This window comes from Gallinula chloropus, assembly GCF_964237585.1.
Source record: "Gallinula chloropus genome assembly, chromosome: 2".
Taxonomy (NCBI): domain Eukaryota; kingdom Metazoa; phylum Chordata; class Aves; order Gruiformes; family Rallidae; genus Gallinula; species Gallinula chloropus.
Genome location: NC_140086.1, coordinates 66012853 through 66034461, shown reverse-complemented (window position 1 = coordinate 66034461; position 21609 = coordinate 66012853). Strand labels below are relative to the sequence as shown.

The 21609-nt window shown below is 41.4% G+C and overlaps 1 protein-coding gene across 1 annotated transcript in view; it reads left to right on the top strand.

The window, feature by feature from the left end:
• The window catches only part of TMEFF1 (transmembrane protein with EGF like and two follistatin like domains 1), a gene marked incomplete at its 5' end in the record, with an annotated part of 124814 nt that overhangs the window by 95875 nt on the left and 7330 nt on the right, over window positions 1-21609 (top strand). The window contains 3 exons of the mRNA XM_084280442.1: window positions 4240-4336; window positions 16003-16151; window positions 17054-17119. Of these exons, the coding sequence (XP_084136568.1) occupies window positions 4240-4336; window positions 16003-16151; window positions 17054-17119 (312 nt within the window). The remainder of the gene's footprint in view (window positions 1-4239; window positions 4337-16002; window positions 16152-17053; window positions 17120-21609) is intronic.

The following is a 21609-nucleotide window of genomic DNA, read 5'->3' as shown; positions in this document are numbered from 1 at the left end:
TGCTTTTGCTTCAAGCTTGATTGAAAGCCCTCAGCAGAAGCCCAGCCATATTACCACTGTAGGAACACACAAATGAGTTGCCGAGGGAAGCAATTTACTGCTGGCCAATCCCTCTAGAGCTACTGTCCATTTGCAGACTTCTACCCTGCAGCTCCTAAGACATAGCTGGCCATCTTCTGTGGAGGAAAAATGACTCAATGAGAAGTGGTGGGGAGCACTGGACCTCAGAGAGGCAACTGGGAGTCACAGATCCCATCCTTGGGCCTCATTTCTTTTGAAGGACAGAGCATTAATGAGGTGCTGCCCTGAAATGCAAAAGGATGCTGGAAAGAGGGAAAATCAGCTTTCACTCAATGTGAAATTAGGATGTCAAAGAACAGAATTAATCAAGATACCAATGAAAGTGAGAAGAAATTCTATAATCATCTATATATCAACATTAGAAGCCTGCATAATAAACAAGAGGAACATATTTTGACCTAATTGATATTGCTGAAACATGCTGTGAAGATGTGATTGATCAGAGTATCAAAATTAATGGCTATAACCTATCTGGGAACAATCAAATGTGGGGGAGAAAGGAGAAGGGAGGGGCAAGCTGTCAAGGGATTTGTTGCTTATTTGGAGACATTTGCACCACAGAAATTGACGTTCTCAAATATTAATGTGTTAACTTATTTTAGCAGCACACAAGAGGGGTGCTGAAAATGTCTGCTACCAATTCAGGCTGAAAACTAGTATTTATCTATTCTGTATTAGTGGGAAAAGCTGCATTTTTTCCAAGGACTTCAGTCTCAATTATATGAAGTGCCTCATGCTGCTAGTACTAAAAACACCATGCAGCTAGTAATGAAAGAAGATTCTAAAAATTATAGATAACTGTCACCAAACTTGGAAATGTTGCATCAATACACATTCATCTGTATTACACCTCATCCTGACAGGTGTAAATTATTAGTACCTGAGGTGCAGGTGTTCTTGGCTAGCACCTATATATTATACGCAAGCAAAATACAATAAACAATCCTATAGTCACGAGGTCCAGCAAGTTCTGATCAAGAAAAAAAGGCCACACTTTTTCTAAAGCAGACTTAAAAAAAAGATAGAGAAAGCAGTATTACAGGGGGAAGGAAAGGATAGAGAGTTTATTCTGAATAGCATGTAGAAACAATGAAGAAGTAGTTGTGGACTACTGGTTATGAAAATGGAAAGGTGCCGGGGCATTCACAGGGAGCAAAGCTAAAGGTGTTGAGTTGGGGTGTGCAAATGTGCTTGCCTGTGACCTTCTTGAGCCCCATTACAAAATTTAAATACTAGTAGTGCAGCAGAAGTACTCTGTAAAGCATTTTGGTTGTATTTGTAGTCAAGCCAGATAGTGTATGTAGGATTTGATGAAGTATTTTCTATGCTAGCAGTGCTGCAGAAGGATATTACGCACCAAATGTTGGAGAGGTGTTTTGTAACCAGCAAGTCTGGCTGGTTTGCACCTGAAAGCTTCAAAGGTGGGTGGTAATTTTTAATTCTCTGGGTTGGCAATAAGCTTTTTTTGTCTCTTTTTCTTCAGTAGAACAAATAGAAATAATGTACAAATATTTTGAGAAAAGATAAATGTGATGCTCAGGCTAGCTACAGCCTCTCATTCTGGCATCCATCAGAAGCAAAGCAGTGGAATAGAAAGAGGAAGAATCAACTGAGTACAGAATTAAGGGAGGGGAAAATGCTTAATACCAGTCTTTATGGGTTAGTGGAAGAACTTTATTGAGAAATTTACCTTTTTTTTAAACTTATTTTTCCAAGAAAGGTGTTTGTAAAACAAAACATTTTCTGTAATCATGCCACCTCCAAAATATAACCTTTCTCAATCAAAGGCAATCTCTCATGCAAGTCTAAGTAACTAGAGGGCACGACATCACTACAAAGTGCATATCTTATGTGCAAAAATATGGCCAGTCAGTGGATCGTTATATGCTAAGGCATCGTTACAAAATGAGTGTATTTCTAGGGACTCTTCTTGGCCTTGTGACCCCTTCCACTAGTGACCTGGGAGCAAATCAGTCGGTACTGATTAGGTCTGGATGACAAAGAACAGGTCACTGAGCTACCAGGATGCAAAAGCAGGTGGGATTTTAATGCCCAAGGACAGGGTTATGTGTAGTGATCCAACATCTAGGTTATTATTCCTGAATGTCAGCCTGTCTCCTACAGACTGACAACCCTGAAAAGGAGTCATTGGGGAATAAAGTGAATGTGAATAATAACGGTCAGTGCAGAGAAATGGACAAAAATTAATGACTGTTGGATGTATTAACTGATGAGTATCATAGGCAGCATTTGGCTTGGGTAACAACTCCCTTGGAGCAGTGTGTCCAGTTCTTGTACCCCTGACTCTGAAGGTTTTAACACACTGGGGAAGGGTGTCAAGGGTCATAAGAACAGCAAAAAAATCGGAAGTACTGTGAATGAAAGCCATGAGCAGTGCCATTTGTTTAACATATGCAAGCTGTAGGGGGTCACTTATTAAAGGAAAAGTGAAATCTGACATGAAAGGACACGAGGATGCCAAACACAGGCACAGGAATGTGGTACCTAGAAAGAAGAGAAAAGTAAGGCGTACATACTGAAACTTAATGAGTGATTACACTTCTATTTTGTAATAAAGTTTGATATGTATTAAACTTTGAAAAAGGCATGCTTTAGACAGAAGTTAATTTGAGGATCACCTGCATGATTCTCCACGTAAGCCCAGCCCCACAGGTAGGAGGTAGAGATTCCCTTCAGCCAAGATTCAGGAAAATTAGAAAGGACTTGTGTGGATTTTTTTCCCCTATTTACATTTAAAGAAAGTAAATGCAGCTTTTCAATAGGTGGCATTTGAATCATAGAATTACAGAAGCATTTGAATTGGAAGGGACCTCAAAGATCACCTAGTTCCAACCCCCTACCATGGGCAGGGACACCCTCCACTAGCCCAGGTTGCCCAAAGCCCCATCTAACCTGGCCTTGGACATTGTCAGGGAGGGGGCAGCCACAGCTTCTCTGGGCAGCCTGTGCCAGGGCCTCACCACCCTCAAAGGGAAGTGTTTCTTCCTTGTGTCTAATCTAAATCTTTGCACTTTCAGTTTAAAACCATTACCCTTTGTCCTATCACTACACTTCTTGATAATCAGCCCCTCTTCATCTTTCCTGTAGGCCCCCTTTAAGTACTGACAGGCTGCCATTCTGTCTCCCTGGAGCCTTGTCTTCTCCAGGCTGAAAAAGCCCAGTTGCCTTGGCCTGTGTTCATATGAGACATGCTTCAGCCCTCTGACCATCTTTGTGGCCCTTCTCTGGACTTGCTCTGACAGCTGTATGTTTTTTTCATGTTGGGGACCCCAGAGCTGGACAGTACTCCAGGTATAGGTGTTGCAATAGCACATAAAGCTGCTATGGGAAAGAGAGCCTCTTTGATCTCTGTCCATCCAACACACTTGTGTAGTCAGCCTTACACCACCATTGTACTGTGATAGGCTAAATGGGTCTTGACTCTCTTTGCAGATTTCTTTGGTTGTTTCCCTGTTTTTTAAATGTCTATCTCTTCATTATGGCTTTGTTAAAAAATAGGAGTGACTAATGGTAGTGAAACAGTAAGAGTAGAGTTATATTTCTCTTAGTGAAGAGTGTTGATGTCCATGACAACAGTAAAACTGGTGCAGGTGTAGTCCAGCTGATCTGGAAAATGTACCACAGCGTATATGAGATATAAGCATGGTCTAATCCCATCATCAGAAAGAGAAAGGGGAAGAAAAGGCAAGCAGTAACCTCGCGTAAGGATAACTGTAATTGAGGACTGTCAAAGAAAATAGTATTCAAATCCCCACTACCTAATACTCAAGGACGTTAAAAGGCATAGGGTTCACTCATTATCAGTGCCAATTAAGATTAAATGTGACTGGGACACATGTCAATGCTGATTGTGTGCCTGCTGGGACAAGAATAAATACAAATCATTGAAATAAGAATAGAAGAAGACTCAATCAATGAAGCACTAGTGTTTTCAGGGACACTTTCTTATCGCTGGTACAGTTCAACCTCCAAGTGCCTGATTTTGAAAAGGGAAACGCTTTTAGGGCTAATAGCTTCAGTGTATATGGCAACTTTATATTGACAATATATCTGAAGGCAAATGGATTTAGGTAAGCAAAATCAAAGCTTAATAAGAATGTCATGCTTTCTCTTAATGATACCTTATTTTTTTTCTAGAGTATGAAGGATCTGGAACAGAAGTTCAGAGAAAACACTCAAAATGTGGAGTTTGCAAATACAGGGCTGAGTGTGATGAAGATGCAGAAAATGTTGGGTAAGTAGTTAAGTTGCCCTTAATAATACCAGTGAACATAAAGGGGAGAAATGTTAACAAAAAAAAAGAAAGTACCTGATAGGCTCCTTCACTGTCTTTGTCATTTGTCCATAGTAATTGCAGCTTTAATGCTCTCCAGTAATAATGTGTTTGATACTTGTCTGTAAAGAAAAAAAATCTCCATGTGCAAGGTAAAGGGAGAAAACCACAGGAGATTCTCCAATTGGAGAATCTTTTCAAATATTTTTCAAGCAAAGGACCTTGATTTTTTTTTTTGTCTTGGCAACAAAAAACTCTAAAACCAAACAGGAATAAAAAATGAATATTGGTAATTCTGGGTTTTTGTGGTTTTTTTGTCTTGTTCCCATTTGTTCACAAAGTATTATAGACAGTTGTTTCCATCACTGCAACACTTGGTTCTAAACATGAAGTTACACTGGGGACATGAGCCAGTGATGACTTCTACACTCACTGTGCCATTTGACCTTCTGAAAACACCCAGGGGTAAACTGATGAAAATACCAGTCACTTGTCAGAGCTCAAAATGACTGATGAAAACCCAGGAGGACTTTAAAGACAATCCATAATGCACAAACAGATGCGCTGAATTTCCCTACTAGAGGTGCTCGATGTTTAGAGTATAACCTGCCTATCCAGGCTTTCTTTAGGTGGCTATCCACAGGGACAGAGATATGATGGGTTCCTTCAGGCAGCCCCGTGAGGCGTTAAGGTTTGTTGGGAGCTAAAAGAAGTCCCATGGAATTGATGGGGCTTTGTTTTCCCATAGCCACTGTCCTAGCAGTGGCTGGCAGTATGGAAGAAGCTTAGTAGGGTCCGGTTTGGTGGTGGGTACTGGTGTTGCAGCGTGTGAAGGTGCTTGAGAGACGTGCAGGTGGTATGGTTTTGTGTACATGGAGGGAATGGCACCTCAGAATAACAGTGCCTGCACATGGCTAGCTGGGGAGACCATTGCTCTCCCTTCTCCTGTCTTCTAGCTGGAATCCATTTAATGTTGAAATATGTCTTAATTGCACAAATTTTTATTACGAGATATCAGCATGAAGACACCTCAGGCAGTAAAGCAGCTTAGCACTAATATTCAAGCTGCGTATTTAAGATTAAATCATAGAGTACAAGGGAAACCAAAAATGGTAATAGTGCTCCTGAATACAGTACTTCACATTTCATAACATGTCAGAGTGCAGAAGTAGGCTTGCTCTTTTGTGGAGGGACAAATCAGCTGTAGCTCCTTTTTTATAACACTAATCATTTTCTGCAATATTGCCTTGGTCTGTTTCATTTATGACTGGCAAGATGGGTATAGATTTGTTTGTTATATGCACTAGAGATGTGCTCTTTGCTTTGGAAAATAAATCCTGTCACATTGAACTCCAGTAAAAGCTTGCCTATTCATTTTATGCTTGTAGAGTTGGTATTTCTGCAGCTGTGTAGTATCTGTACGAGTTAGGATAAAGTTGAGGACAGTGGAAGATTTATTCCTTTTATGTCACCCATATAAAGTGAATCCACGCTCCCTCTTTGTGACAACAGGAGAAGAGAGCTCTTTTACCTCTAAGATTTCTTTAAGTCTTTATTTAAGAAATACATGGAAACTATATATATATATATATATAAAGAAAATACTCAAAAATTAGAAAATATTCCCATGAGGGTTGGTCACAACCTATCAGATCTTTTTTTTTTTTTTTCAGTTCTGTCAGTTTTCCATCTTAAATAACTTTCATTTAATTTTTTTGCCAAGTACCTTTGGCCATTAAAATAGGATTTAGTGATAGTCACTGTCTGTTTAGGCTTGCCAACAGCCCAGCCACCACAGCCTGGACTGCAGAGTAGGCAGATTTTCCTCCCATAACAGGAAGATCCTGTTAAAGGCAGTTTTATTCCATATGGGCTGTGCTTCATCTCTTGAGCCTGGAAAGATGTGGGAGTCCTATGCAAAAAGTGATGACACCTGATAGTTTCAGTGAAAACTGTAGGATGATTCAGGCAACAAAGCAGCAGGAGCAAGACCAACCACTTGGCACTTCCTGATTTTTAGAGTTGGACTTGCTGATGTCTAAGCAAGTCCTCTCTTCTTGGATGTGCACAGTGCTAGTGTGAGGGGCAACATGGGAATTTCTGATTTGACAAAATGGAAAAAGTTTCAACCATAAGGGTGTCTAGGCTCTGGAAACAAGGTGTCTGGTGAGGCTGTGGAGTTTCCATCTATGGAGATGGTCTGAGGTGGATCACACACAGCCCTGGGCCAGCTTTGAGCAGGGGGATGCACTAGATGACCTCTTTACATCCCCTCAAGCCTAAATTATCATGTGATTCTAGTTACCAAATCTTGGTGCTTTTTAAAAGCAAATTTTAAACAAGTTCTGTTGTACAGAGCTGAGATGCACTCCATGTTACACGGTAGCGATTGCAAATTTTTATTGCTCTTAAATTATATTTTACCCTTTGAAAAAGTTACTGATTTTTAGTTTTCATGCTAGCCATTAAAGCATTGTGGCTGTTTCTGATCAAAGTTGCTACATAGGGCTTTTATTACATAAGATCACACATAGTCTAAAGAATTCGAGCTTCGCACAGAATTTTAGATTTGTATCTTCACTTTGTTTGGTTTCTCAGAAACATTATCTATCTACACCAGAAGTGGTTACAATGCATAGTAAATTGAATGCAAAAATATAAACAACTTTATCATTTCCACTGCCTCTGCAAAAAGTTTCAATGTGGATTTTTAAGTGGACTGATTGAGAGAAAGCAAGCGAGCCTGGGGAGATGGTTGCCATACAGAGCGTGCCATACTCAGAAAGTTAATGTTTAACTGTATGCAAATCAGAGCACTATTTCTTTATGTAAATGCAGAAAGGAATCGGGTTGAGGAAACCTGACAGAAATATATTTCTCCATATCTATTTTTTTTCTTCTTCTTCTTTCCTCATACAGCTTATAAGTAATTTAAAGAGTTGTGAGTTTGGGGCAGGCTTTTAAAGAGCGCAGGAAATTCCTTGTGGATGCACTAGTCTTAACTTGTATAAAGCTCTGCTATGCCATAGTGTCCTTACCTATGCCATATTGTCCTTGGTTTTCTGTAGGCCTGTGCTAACAGGACGCAGGCAACAGGTTTCACATGGATTGGCCATGTTTTTTCTACCCCTTGTGTGACAAAACTGAAACATGGGTTGCATATGTGAAGAAAAAGCTGCTGCCTGAGACCAGTCAGTCAGTACATCCCTTTCTATCCTGCCCACCATAATGTCCCTCAGGAACCTTCCTCCACTGTTGTAAAGGCAATGTTTTATGCAGAACAGTGCAAAACATGTAGCAGGGGAGTCAGAAAGGACACAGGAGGTTGGTAAATATACTTCTTTTTTGTGGGAAACTGGCCAGAAGCCCAGAGACATAGGCTGTATGAGGGTGGAGGGTGTTTGCTGCTGGAATGCTGAGCTGGAAATAGAGTTGGGTTGAGAAGTGGAGATGGAGGTGGCAGCACGCAGCTTGGGGCTGCCTAGAGATGGTGTGGTAAACCTTTTAGGGCACCAACCCAAACACATATGGTTTGCTGTTGATATACTCTGGGGTAACCAGGCTGCGTATTTTTTCTTAGCAAACACTGGAATTTTTCAGTTCTACTGATTGTTCACATGGTGGAGATAAACAGATGGTCCTATCAGTACACAGTCAGAAGATGGTATACTGATAATATTGAAACACTTAAAATAATGCACTATGAATGCAAAACAAATGGAAACAGATGTGGTTGTAAAATCGTTTTCGTCAGTGTGGCATTTATATCACCTTTTTCTTCAATGAAAGCAGTGTATATAAATATTTGTGATATTGTTGTGGCTATTAAGGACTCCAAATGATTTTTAAAAACCAAGTGGCTATTAAGGACTCCAAATGATTTTTAAAAACCAGACTTATGTAAATAACATTCAGTGTAATTTTTATAAAGCTTTTAAACACCATGATGCCTCAGTTTACTGCATGTGATTGAAACTGAAATTGCTACTTACGGTCTTTTGAGAGTCACTTTATTTTTTTTATTTATTTACAATAGCCACCCGCAGCACTTGCAAAGAAACAGATAATGCACATTTATTTGTGGATTCTGTTTTTTCTAATAAATTGATTAGAAAGGCAGGCTCTTGAGTGGATATATATTTCTTCATAAGACTTCAGTTTTCAAATGGTCCTGATTTCCATATGTTTTTTAAGGCTTCTTAATATTTTCTGGCCATTTTTTCCCACAAGTTTCCTCTTAACATAAATCAAAATTCATGCTCAGACTAAGGAAGAAAATTTTAATGCTTATATATTAGATATAAAGAATATATATATTTATAGTAAATATAAATATATGCCATTTTAATATTAGCATTTAAAATATGAGTCAGTTGAAGAATAAGGTTTTAATCTCACATTTTTTCTTCAAATGTGAAGTATCTTTCCAATAAGTAGCATTGCTTATGGAGAGTTCTATCCTCTACTCTTGCGGTTTTTTGAGTGATATATTTGTTTCTTCAGGAAAATAATATCCAGAATGAAATTGTGAACTATGGAGTGATTGAGGTTGGAAGGGATCTCTAGGGTTCTGGTCCAGGCTCCTTCCCTGCAGTGGAACCAGGGATAGTTCATTCAGGTGGCTGGAGGGCTCTGGCCACCATGAAGGGAGATGTGACATCTGGGCAGCTGTTCAAGGGCTGAGCTGCTCTCACTATCTCCTTGAGGTCAGTCAGAGTTTCTCTTGCCACAACTTGCAACTGTTGTTTTTTGCCCCTCTGCTGTGAACCTCTGAGAAGAGCCTCCCTCTCCCTTCCTGATAACCCCGCTTAGGTAGCTGGTGACAGCAATCAGTTACCTCCTCAGCCTTCTCCTTTCCAGGCTAAACAAGCCCACAGCCATTCCTCACACAGCACACTCTCTGGCCCTCTACCAGTTGCAATGTCTCACCACTGGACCCTCTCCAGTTTCTTAAAATATTTTCAGTTACTGGAGGGGGGTCCCAAAACTGGTCAGAGTGCTCCAGATAGGACCTCCTGTGTGCTGAGTGGAGGACAACAGTTGTTTCCCTTGCTCTGCTGGATGCCCTCCTGTGATGCAGCCTCACAGCCTACTCCTCCCTGCAGCCTCAGGTCATTTTCTGCAGGGCTGTTTCTCCACCAGTCCACCCCTGTTCTGTCCTGTGGATTTCCTTTCATCTGCACACCTCAGGAGGTTCCTCCATCTTGTCAGAGCTCCCCTTGAGTGGTCACCTTGCCCTCCCTCTTAGGATCAGTGATCTTATGAACCTTCCTTTCTTCACATGCCTAAATGTCTGGAATAAAATTGATTAGTTTTGGTTTAAAGTATAATTTTTCTTCTTTTTTTTAATTTTTTAAACTCTTGATAGGGAAATTATTAACTTAAAAATAGCCTCACTGTAGATGTTAAAATGTGTCATGTTCTCAGTTTTCCCTATATTTTGTTTTTTAACAGATAAAATATGGAAATGAGATTCTGAGCACATTCAATCATTTTTTAATAAGTGTACTGTGCTGTCAAAGATCTGTTTTGACTCATAATGTAGATTTTCCAGGAAGATTGACAACTGGTCCCCAAGTAGACCTTTTGAGATTAACATTTTACGAGATTTACTTTGGAAAGAAAATGTGTCTCACCAACATATAGATTCATCTGGCCTATAACTTACATAACATCTATATTCACACCAGCCAAACCAGAAATTAGAAGTCTAAATATTAATGCTTAGAAATACCAACATGGACATTTTAAAGTCCTGGTTTCTTCCTTGTCTGTCTCACTTGTTTTCTGTGGAGAGATTTGGTTTGTTTGAAGTGTCACACTGGTTTATGCTTACCTCTTTTGACCACTTTTTTACTTGTCTACCATAGGCAACCTTTTGTTTGCTTGTTTGTTTGACCTTTTTAGCACCTGATGTCATATGTAGGTATCCATGGGGAAGGGTGTCTTGATCCTGTGTAAGTGCAATTCACAGTTTTCTGATCCAGCAGGAAAAAAACATCCTAAGTACCTGCATGTAAAATGAAACACACAGACACTTACAGTAGAGGAAATCAGCCTAAAAAAGGGGATTATGATTGTGTTGTGTTAGTACCGAATTATGTAAAATCGGGCTACAGGAAATCCTTATATGAAAGGTATAATATAACGCTCTATTCTTATACTATTAAGGAATTTAGGAGATCCTAAACAGATAATAATCCAGGCCTGCTTTTTTCTTGTGTATTTTTAATGATCTTTGCAGCAGTGTGTGCCAAGTCTTTGAAGGCTTCTGTTAATCAAGGGCGAAGGGAGGGTTAGGTCACTCTTGTGAGAACAAGCATCAGTTCACCACGGATGCTGCTAGAAGCTCACTGCAGTTAGGGACCAAATTTCTACAGTGGTCAGAGAAAGGCATGCCATGAAATTAAAAAAGGGAGTGAAGGGCTGGCTGGGAAGCAGCTGAAGCTTATGGTGTTTAAAAGGTGTTCTGCATTGCCAGCTAGAAGTAAAAGCTGAAAGAGAGTTCAAGCAGGGCGCAGAGAAGCTCGTAGAATTAAAATCTACTTCTCTTGCCCTTATCTCCCCAGCGCTACAAAGGGATCTTTTTAAAAAAACACCAAAAAAAACTAATGAAGATTCAGCTGTAGTCAAATAGGTAGAGAAATCACTTTGAAATCCAGATTTTCTTAGCTCGGGTTTCATCTGGGAAGAATTGCACACAAGGGAAGAAACATCAAATGGAAGGTAATCCTTCATTTGACATGGTTATCTTCTTAACTGCAATTGCAACACCCCTGCTATTTCAATTCACCTAAATTTATTCCATCAAGCATACACTTATCCATCTGTGTATTTCACACACTTTGTTTTATTCTGGTGTTTCCATTTTACATCTGTGAACGGATGCGTTAATAAATAGGTGAGTAGCTGAGAAAGCTTGCCGTTGCTGTCGGCTGCTGGGAAGGCGTAGCAAGCAACATTCTCTGTGAGGCTAGACCAGAAAAAAATACCTTCATGAACAAATCCCAGATGGGCACAGACACAGTAGCCTAATCCATCGGTTGGAAACACCAGCCTCCCTCCACAGCCAACCCCGCTCCCCAAACATGTCATGTTTTTCCTCTTCCTTTTCCCCCTCTGTTCTTTGAACCTACCGTGCCTCTTCAGCACGTAGAACTTCCAACAAACCACATACACCTTGAAGCCTGAAAACAAAAAGGAGCCTTGATATGTGTTCTGATCTCTGGGGATCTAATTAATTTACCGATAGCAGCAAGCACTTTTACCGCCTGAGTTCATTTGAAACGTGTCACATCATTTTACTAAACAGGTTTTCTTTGTTACACCTTGTAGCCCCTAATAAATGAGTTGTACATCCTCATGTCTTATTTATTAAAACCACCTAAAATTTTTGCTTGGTTTAATTATAGCACCTTGTATTTTCCTGAAATTCAAGTGCTTTTCTGTCTAATGGTGTTAATGAATGACACATGCGCAGCGCACAGGAACCTGGTTCCTTTTGCCTTAGGACGTCAACTTTTCTCCACCCAGCACCTCTGTGAATCACATATACAAGAATTATCCTTAAAATCCCCATCCCAACAGAAATTCTCTACAATTATTACACTACCTGGCTATGTTCAGTCTGTTCTGCCCCTTCCCTCATCCAGTTAGTGTCCTTATCTCAAATTCTTTGAGCCCCACGTTGGGTGCACGTGGTGGTATAGGCCTGGCTGGAGGCCGGACGCACACCAAAGTCGGCCTATCACTCCCCTTTTTACTTGGACAGGGGAGAAAATATGGGATGATGGGTGACAGAATTCAGTTTTATTCTGTGTGCCCTGGCATATTAGGAAAATTCCTGAATATGTCCTGTTGACTATCCAGGGCTAAGCAAGAGAAAAGATCTGCTGAGGATGCTGAGCAGCAGCCCTCTCCAGCAAGACATCAACTTGGGGAATTAACTACCAGTTTCATTTCTTTTGGTTAAAACAAATAGGAAGGTTATTGGGGAAAAGAAACCAAAAATACCTCTTGTACTCCTCTGACTCCTTTTAACCAGTGTAGCTTTTAAACTAGCTGTTACAGCAAAAACCTGAAATGCTCATTCTCTTCTTTCTGGTGTGAAGCACCAAAACCTTTGACAACATCCTTAGTACATGTTTCTGTTAAGTGACTGACTCTTTCTTTCCAAAGTCTGCGTTGATCAGTCACCCATCAGGCTGGAGGCACCAGTTGCTATTCTTTCTTTATTTTTCTTGGGGCTCCAAGAAGGATCACAGTGTCAAACACATGCAAAAGCTGACAGCGAAGTGGTGACAGAGGTCAAGCTCTGGAGTCCTCATTCAACTCCAAGTCACTGGCAAAACAGCCACCATCAGTGCAGATCTAAGATTTTGCCATAGTCTTGGCTCCTATTGGGATGTCATGATTGATTTCCCAACTTGGCGCAGCTCTGGCAAGCCTGAGGAAAGACTGGTACTTTGAAAAAGCGACTGGAGGAACAGAGAGAAGCTTTTTATTGTAGGGGTTTTTAGGGGATTTTTGATGCAGACTTTGCTGTATTATCCTCACTTTTAGCAGCTGAAGATCAGCTTCACACAACAGTTTATGCTTGCAACACTGCGGGACTTGAAGCAATTATGCCTGGAAGTTACTACAAATAGCAGGCATAAATAATTGAGAGCTAGGAAAAAGATATTATGAAATTTAAAGTACTCTGATATTTTTGTTTTGCAAGCTTTCAAAAGAATTACTTTTCTCTTTGGGAAAATTTGTGTGATTCTGGGTTTCCTTTCCCAAGAATTTGTTCTTCAGTTTTTTTATGACTGACATCATCATAAACTCTTCCTTTGATTGTGTTGGCCTTCCAAACACAGATCAGCCTTTAGCAATCATGTAAGTATACTGAGGGGTCAAAATAGCAGTGTTTTAGAGGTTCTAGACAGTTAATTTCTCTCATAAAAATTATGTTTATATATATATATATGAGTAGTTTCATATTATTACAAATACTGTGGTGAGATAGGTACTATTCTATTTATTCTTTTTACTTCTTTATATCTTTTATTGCAAACCAGCCATTTTGGTATCTTGTAATTTCAGTGGGTGCTTACCTGTTCACAGCAGAAAGCACACCTCATTTTCATTTCTACTGATAATTAGAGATGAAAATGCATCTTGCTTCTGTTCCTTTCTATAAGGAGTAGAATGAAAATGTTATCTAAAAAAATCAGCATTAAAAATATTTATTGCTAGATTCAAAGCTATGATGTCTCAACAAATGCAGCATCCATCATGTTTTAATAAAACTTTACAGTGAGTAGAAGTAAGGTGAGATCATTGCAGCTGGGTAGTCATCTTCAGCTGCTTCATGCTGCCCCAGCTCTTACAGACAGGTCACAAGCTCTCTTCTTGTAGGATGTTGGTTGATTTTTGTATGTTGGAGAGATAGAGCTAAGACTGAGAGTGCTTATCAGAAAAACGGGATCGGGAATTCACGACTACTCTCAAACCATGTTTTTGCAACTCTAAGAAAGTAAACATTAGATGTTACATCTAAACACCACGAAGCAGGAAAATGAAAACAGCTTCCATGCTGTTTCAACTCCAGCCTGTAATACCATGAAAAATAAATTCTTTTCAAAAGTCACCTTCTGTGTCACCAGCGTAATTACAACAGTAACTAGGATGCTACAGACCTTGGATAGTGACTACAGACACAATTAGAGCTGTTTGGGCATAGAAGTACAGGTGGACTTTGTCTGGAGGCATCTTTGCGGATGTGCTCAAACATGACAAAGATGGGCACGCGCGGGTATCAGCGGTTCCTGCGAGATAAGGCTGAGCAGAGGCTTCTGTAAGCACATAGCCAGTGTCATACAAAGGAGGACTAGCTCTCCGCTCATTTGTGCAATAAATGTGCACAGCTGCTGAGCAGTGAGTCCTTTATTTGCATATAGTAAATCCCAATAAACCTCTCATTAGGCTTATTAGGCTTAAAATCATCTGGGAGCATGTAAACAAAATAGTAGCTCCTTTCCTGGGTCTAAGGTTTACAACTGTTACCATTTCTAGTACAAAAATTGTAGCGTGCTCATCATGCTGACATTTAATGACTTGACAAGTACTTTGAGGTAGGTCCCCAGGGTGTGTAGAGACTCATTACTGGGGCAGGTTTTTACTATGGGTAGGTGTAGTTAAAAACCTGGTTTTGCTGGAGATGTCCTTTTGTCTAGCAACAGTCTGAAGTCCACAGGCATGCAATAGGACAAGAGAAATGATCTCATTTAACAAAAAGGTGCTCATGGAAAGAGGAGGGGATGCAGGTGCACTGGCCATCTTCAATGTTTCTCCAGCATGGAGTTAGGTTCTGCTGCAAGGTTTGTTACTGACTTGAGGCACATGTACCTCTATTTAATCATTTATTTGTACCTGGAACAGCTGGAAAAAACATAAACACCTGGCAAGTCGGTAGCTTTTTTTTTTCCCCCCCATGCTGTGTCTTACAAGAGTGAATCGAGATAAGCTAGCAGCAGCTCCTGGCAGCCAGACTATGTACCTCCTTTGTAGAGCTTTCTGGGAAGAAGGGGGCCATGTGCCCATTGCCATCTCCTCAGAAGCAGCTGAGTGGCTCTTCCTACTCTCATGGCATCAAGAGGAGCCCAGTGGAGATCTGGAGTGGGTTCCCACCACACCCCAGTTCTGCAGTCACAGTCCTTACTTTTCCCAGTCCAAAGCCAGAGCAGAACTTGCAAAACAATGTAAAACACATAGGGAAATAAAGGTTCAGAATCTCTTTTCTCATTCAGAAATAGAGGTTCAGTTGAAAGGAAGAAAATTGATTAAAATAAACAAGGGGACTTGGAAGCTGGAATTTTTTCCTGTGCCATTCATACCTGTATCTAAGCAAAACCAGGTTGATCATAGTCCTATCTAAGTCTTTTGGCTGTCCTACATTTGGGGTTAGGAACCAGGTACATGCTAGGTCTTCATTTTTCCCACTTATGTTTTACCATCCCTAGTTGGAAATCTATGTGGAAAATGCTGTGTCTAAAATAAGTGAAGTGTAGACTGGGTCCAATATGAGATAAATCCAATCGCATCATCCGGTTCTGAATACATCGTAATAAACTTGCTGTAAACTTTCAGAGGTAAGGATGAACGTCTTGCTGAAATGACACAGTTAGCCAAGCATACTGATTCTGTATAGCCTCTGACATAGAAAAACTCCTTTTACTGCTTAATAGAGATGGGAGCCCTTTTCTTTCTGTTTCCCTCTCAGGAATCCTGACACCCCCCAAAAAAGTAGAACGTTGTCTGGTTTTGTTCACACTTGAGAGCAGGCATGGCAAACTGTTGTATTAATGTAGTAAATTTTCTTAGGAACGTGTTATCGATTTTCAAGTGTTAATCAATGAGATTGATTTTGTAGTAAGCTTCAGGAAACATGAATACATTATTAAAAAGCACACTGAAGGACCTGTAATTATTTTGTATATTCTGCTCGGAAGCCTGAGATGTCATTGGATTCTTCAGCATCCTCATGCAGCCTGCTCTTCTCTCCTGGCATTCATGCATGAGCTCGTGTTTACTCAGGACTCAACATGACTAACTTTTTGTTTGCTGTGTGTTTCCCTCAACAGGTGTGTATGTAATATAGACTGCAGTGGATACAGTTTTAATCCCGTATGTGCTTCTGATGGAAGTTCCTATAACAATCCATGCTTTGTTAGAGAAGCATCATGTCTGAGGCAAGAGCAGATCGACATCAGGCATCTTGGACACTGCTCAGGTAGGCTCAATTTTGTGGGTTTGGTCAATGTAAATTCTGACACAAGTGGCCCTGGCACAGTTTCCTGTTTTCCATTTTTGATCAGAAGTCGCTGATCCAGTTATCAGTGAACTCCCCAACTGTATTTTAGAGTTCTCTGCACAGAGGTTTGCATACATACATGCTTGTGTTTACATTACCTACCTTTGCTGCAGTTACCTGGCAAGACAGAAAAAGCTCTTAGGAGAGTCTAAGTGATAGTTCAACAGGTGTTACGTGACGGGGTGGTAAGATGTAGGAGAGCAAAAGGAATACCGGTGTGTGGGAATGTTTCCTCTTGCTGCTGTGGGCTCAAAGTTCAGTCAAATTGGGCCCCCATTACACAACTTATTTGTCTGTTTCATTTTCCAGTGTCAGAATGGTCCACTAAAGCCGTCTGCCTACTGCCTTGTAGTTAATCATGCACATGAATCACAGAATCACGGAATTGTAGGGGTTGGAAGGGACCTCGAGAGATCATCGGGTCTAATAGTCAGTTTTGGGGTCTTGAAGTTGGGACCTGCTCATAGGAATAACAGCTTTCCACCATCTCTTTGCCAACTCCATCCAGCTTTGTAACAGATCCAATGCTGAAACAGACTGTCACAAAACTAAGCTAGGCACATACCATGGAAAAAAAATTTAGTTCAAAGCTTACAGCTTGAGGTGTGCCATGTGTTGGTCTGGACACTGGGGTTACTGACTCTGTTACTGACCAAGTGTGCTACCAGCCTGGTTGTATGGGAGGTACAGTGTGGGAATGTGTCCAGTTTTACTGCAGTTAAAGTACTTTGACTATTATTCTGGCTTCTCAGTGACATACATGTAGTGGTCTGGAAATAAGCCTTTCCTAATAGCTATCCATGCATGTATTTATCACCTAGAAACAGATGACACAAATGCAGTTGGAAAGAAAGACGATGGCATGCAGTATCGGCCAGAGGTGAAAGGTACTGTGCTGACTTTGTGCTGTTTGGTTGGGATTTCACAAGATGAGGAAACAGAGCATGCAGGTCCCTTCTTGTCTGCCTTGCAGCTTTGATTTCTGTAACCGAGACAGATCTGTGAACAGCTTCTTTCTTACAGCACTGACATTGCAAAGCTGGCAAGGAGGAGATGTCTATGATTTGTGAGTTTTGCCTGCTCTGTTCCTCTGAGGTGGCCAGCTGCTCACCACCCTATGCAGCGGGCACGGGATTAGGCTCCCCTCCAGTGCTGTGAAAGTGCCTTTACAGCAAGACAACAAGCTGTGACATTCCTGAAGAAATAACACAAGCCTCACCATGACCCCCTCTTTCCTGATAATGTCGGGGGGGGCAAAAAATGACAGATTCTGTAATTGTTAGGTAATTTCAAGATGGTTTTGGTAAACTTTATATGCTGAATCACACTGGCTGAAAAATGTTTTACCTATATTAATCTTAGTATAAATGAAATAATGCAAAGTTTCACTTTCTGCTCAGGTTTATGTGTTAGCAGCTCGTTTGTGTTAGGTGCATTAGCAGAACAAATATGCTTCTGCATTTCATGGTTCTTGCTTAAAGTGTTTATGCCCAAGACAAAATACCACTGTCTTTCTCAAGTTACTGGCAAAGAGCAGGTCTACATAAGTCTTAACCTTTCCACTCCTCTTCTCTCACAAGTAATAGCACTGCTATCTTCTCTGTTAGCTCTGGTCTTTAGGTTTTTTCCTCTCATTATACTTGTTTTGCACTCCCATGACTTCCCAGAGGAAAGCCATCCCGCCATGGCTTTTGGCATTCCTCATGTTCTTCTTGAAAAGCCATTCAGTGCCAAAAAGCTCTTGTCTATTTTTCTTTTTTTTTTCACAAATTCTTTTATTTTCACTCTATATAATGTAACAGTTGGAATGATTTAATTGCAATTTTCACTTACATTATGAAGGCATAAAAGACACCAAATGGAATATACATCTTATTATGTGATATAATGAAACACCACTTTTGGTTCCTATTCAGAAGAAGTTACAGCCTTTTATTCATTGCATATAAATTGCCCTTGAAATCTAGTTAGTGGAAAAAACATTGCATATAATTATTATTATTAATGTGTACAGCTCATGCACTCTCAAGTTCAGCAAATGATGTGCATGGAGGGAGTATGCCTGTACAAAAAAATTGTTTCAAAATTTTTTTATGCAGTAGTCAGGTCGCCTTAGATAATGAGAGCCCAAACTGAACTACTTCGAATGACTTTTTTTCTGGGATAAAAGAACAGTCCTCACTTCTATCTGTTTGTCTTTGCTTTAAATTCCTGTGTGTTACTCCTGTTACACCCTGTTCCCTGAATGTATAATGCCTTCTAGTCTGTAGAATCACAGCCATGACAGTCTCCTCATGCAGTGCAAGTCACATCAGAAAGGTCTCTCTTCCATGATTCAGCTGGCTTGTTGGCTTTGTCATGCCAAGAGGGACATCAGGGTTTCAGTTTTTGTGAGTGCCTCATCCTTCTGGTGAAGGGTCTGAACACTTATATCCAATCCCTCTTTCAAGGCTCCTACACCAGTTAAATTTTCCACTGTGACGGTCTGAAGCAGTCTAGCAGGCCGCTCAGATTAAAGTTGGATTCCTGACAATAGGCAGGTAAATGTCTGTCACACTAGGCATCACCTCCTGCATTTAACAACATCTCTTTGCTTAATACAAGCTTTGCCTCTGACTCGGGTGGCCATGGCTACATGGCCACATATTTCACAACCTGCGTTAGTGCGTACATTAAAAACAGGCATTGCTCAGCTATCTGAACAGACTGATGTACTTACATGTAGTTTATTGCTAGCTTTTGATTGGAATTAGATACAACAGAAATTAACACCTTGGGGGAGTGTTGTAGTTTTGCGTGGCTGGGTTCTGGTGGAGAAGGGGGGGCTGCAGGGGCGGCTTCTGCAAGAAGCAGCCAGAAGCTCTCTGCAGGCCCCACAGAGCAAACACCAGCCGGCTCAAGGCCGGAGTCGTTGCTGACCAAGGCCGAGCCCATGAGTGATGGTCACAGCGCCTCTGGGAATCACATTTAGGAGGAAAAAAATGCAAGCAGCTGCTTTTCGCCACCAGAGAAGGGAGAAGATGTAAGAAACTGTGCAGGCACCAAGGTCAGTGAAGAAGGGGGTTTGAGGCACTCAAGGCGCTGGAGAGAAAGATTTCCTTGCAGTCCATGGAGAAGACCATAGTGGAGCAGGTGTCCCCCTGCAGCCCATGGAAGATGATGGGGTGCAGGAGACCCCACCTGCAGCCCATGAAGAGGCCCCACACTGGAGCAGGTGGAGACATAGAGAGGACCCTGTGACCTGTGTTGGAGCAAGCCTCTGCCAGCACTTGCAGCCCATGGAGATGATAGAGACACAGAGATAAGCAAGAGAGAGAGAGATGCATTCCAGAGCAGGCTTGCTAGGGGGGGGAGGCTTGTGACCCCGTGGGGGACCAGGCTGGAGCAGTCTGAGCCTAAGAGACCAAGAGACATTTTATGATTTTATGACTGCCCACCATAGCAGTGACCCATGCTGGGGCAGCTGGTGAAGAGCTGAAGCCCTGTGGGAAAGGACTCATGTTGGAGAAATTCATGGAGGACTGTCTTCCATGGGTGGGACCCCACACTTCAGCAGGGGAAGGGTGTGAGGAATGACCTGCCCCCCGGCTAAGAAGGAAAACAATTCGTGAGGAACTGACCAAAACCCCATTCCTCCAGTCCCTGCCTCTCCCCATGCCACAATGCAGGGGGAAAAAGGGAGTGAAATCATGACTGAAGGGAAGTCTGCTAAGAAGGGAGGGGTGGGGGGGAGGTGGAAGTGCTTTAAGATCTGGCCATGCTTCTTATTACCCAACTCTGGTGTCACTGGGTGTGTAATAAGTTAGAGAGTTTTCTGCCCTTTATTCTGTGATGAGTCTGTTTTGCCCATGACGCTGATTGCAGAATGATCTCTCCCTGTCCTAAACTCACCTTCTAAGCCTCTCAATAGATATTTTCTCCCCTGTCCAGCAGAAAAGGGGAGTGATAGCGTGGCTTTGGTAGGCATCTGGCCTCCAGCCAGGGTCAAACAACCACAAGGAGGCAACAGTTTTGGGATTAACCATTCCCACTTTTCTCCTCTTACGCATACAACCACATGGTCTATTCCAACAGGGCAGTGGTGGACATACTGTCAGTAGGCAATGTTCTTGCCTCATATCAAGTCTTCTAAGTCTTTGAAGCATAGCCTGAGTCATCAAGCTTCCTTATATCTCAGACCTCTAAGAGATTATTTTTTTTTCTCCTGGAACCTCCTAAAACAGGAGGTTGTGGGGGGACTTTTTGGTGGGGTTTTTTTGGTTGATATTTTTGTTTTCCTTGTATAAATAGTTTCTCTTTCTGGCTGCTGTTATTTCAAATATCTGCAATTGTATAAGAGATTTCTTATTTGCAGTCCCTTTTTGCTTTGCACCTGTGGTTCATTATAATCCTGTATTTGTGACGCTATAGTCTATCACCATGGGAATGAACATAATTCCACAATTACACTCACATCTTTAGATCCCTGCTCTTTAGAGAAGTTCATTAGGAAATACCAACTTCTGTGTTTAGGACTTCTTTAAAGAAAAAAAAAAAAAGAGGGGGAAAGAATGGTTGGAAATGTACAAAGTTTTGGATCACTAACATGACAGAAGCACAGAAGATGTCAGGGCAGTAAGGACTGCCTTCCTGTTTTGGGTGGACCCAGGCAGCAACTAAGTCCCCACCAGCCACTTGTTCATCACCTCCACTTGTTCATCACCTTCCTGCCAGGAGGATGGAGGAGAAAATCAGAAGAGCAAACATGTGAAGAACTCATTGCTTAAAGGCAGTTTAAGAAGCGATGGAAAAAAATAAGAGAAAAAGAAACAAGTGAGGCAAAAAAATTGTTAGACACAACACTCCACCAGCAGACTGATGCCCAGCTGGTCTCTGAGCAGCGGCCAACTTAGAAAGACCAAAACCCCATTTTTTATTGTTGAGCATGATGTCATAAGGTCAGTTGGGGTCAGCTATCCTGGCTGTGTCTTCTCCCTGGCTCTTGCCCACCACCAGCCTTCTCACTGGGGGAGAAGGAAAGAAAGCCTTGATGCTGTGCAAGCACCCTTCAGCAGTAGCCAAAACACTGGTGTGTGTCAGCACTGTTTCAGCCAAAAATCTGTATCACAGCACTATGCTGGCTGCAATGAAGAAAGTTAACTCCATCCCAGCCAGACCCAATACATTTCCCAAAGGAATGGGCATTTTAAGCTCATGTCACTGTGTAAAAGTTCCCTTTCTGTAAAAGGGTTTATCTGAGGAAGGCTGCTATTGTAGTTCATTCATTTTCATCTGTAAGAGTGGGGGTACCAGTCAGATCAGGGCTGTATCTAGTTGCTTTCTTACCCAGTACTCATGAAATGCGGTTTAGCTTCTTCCTAACCCTTCAGGCCTTCAG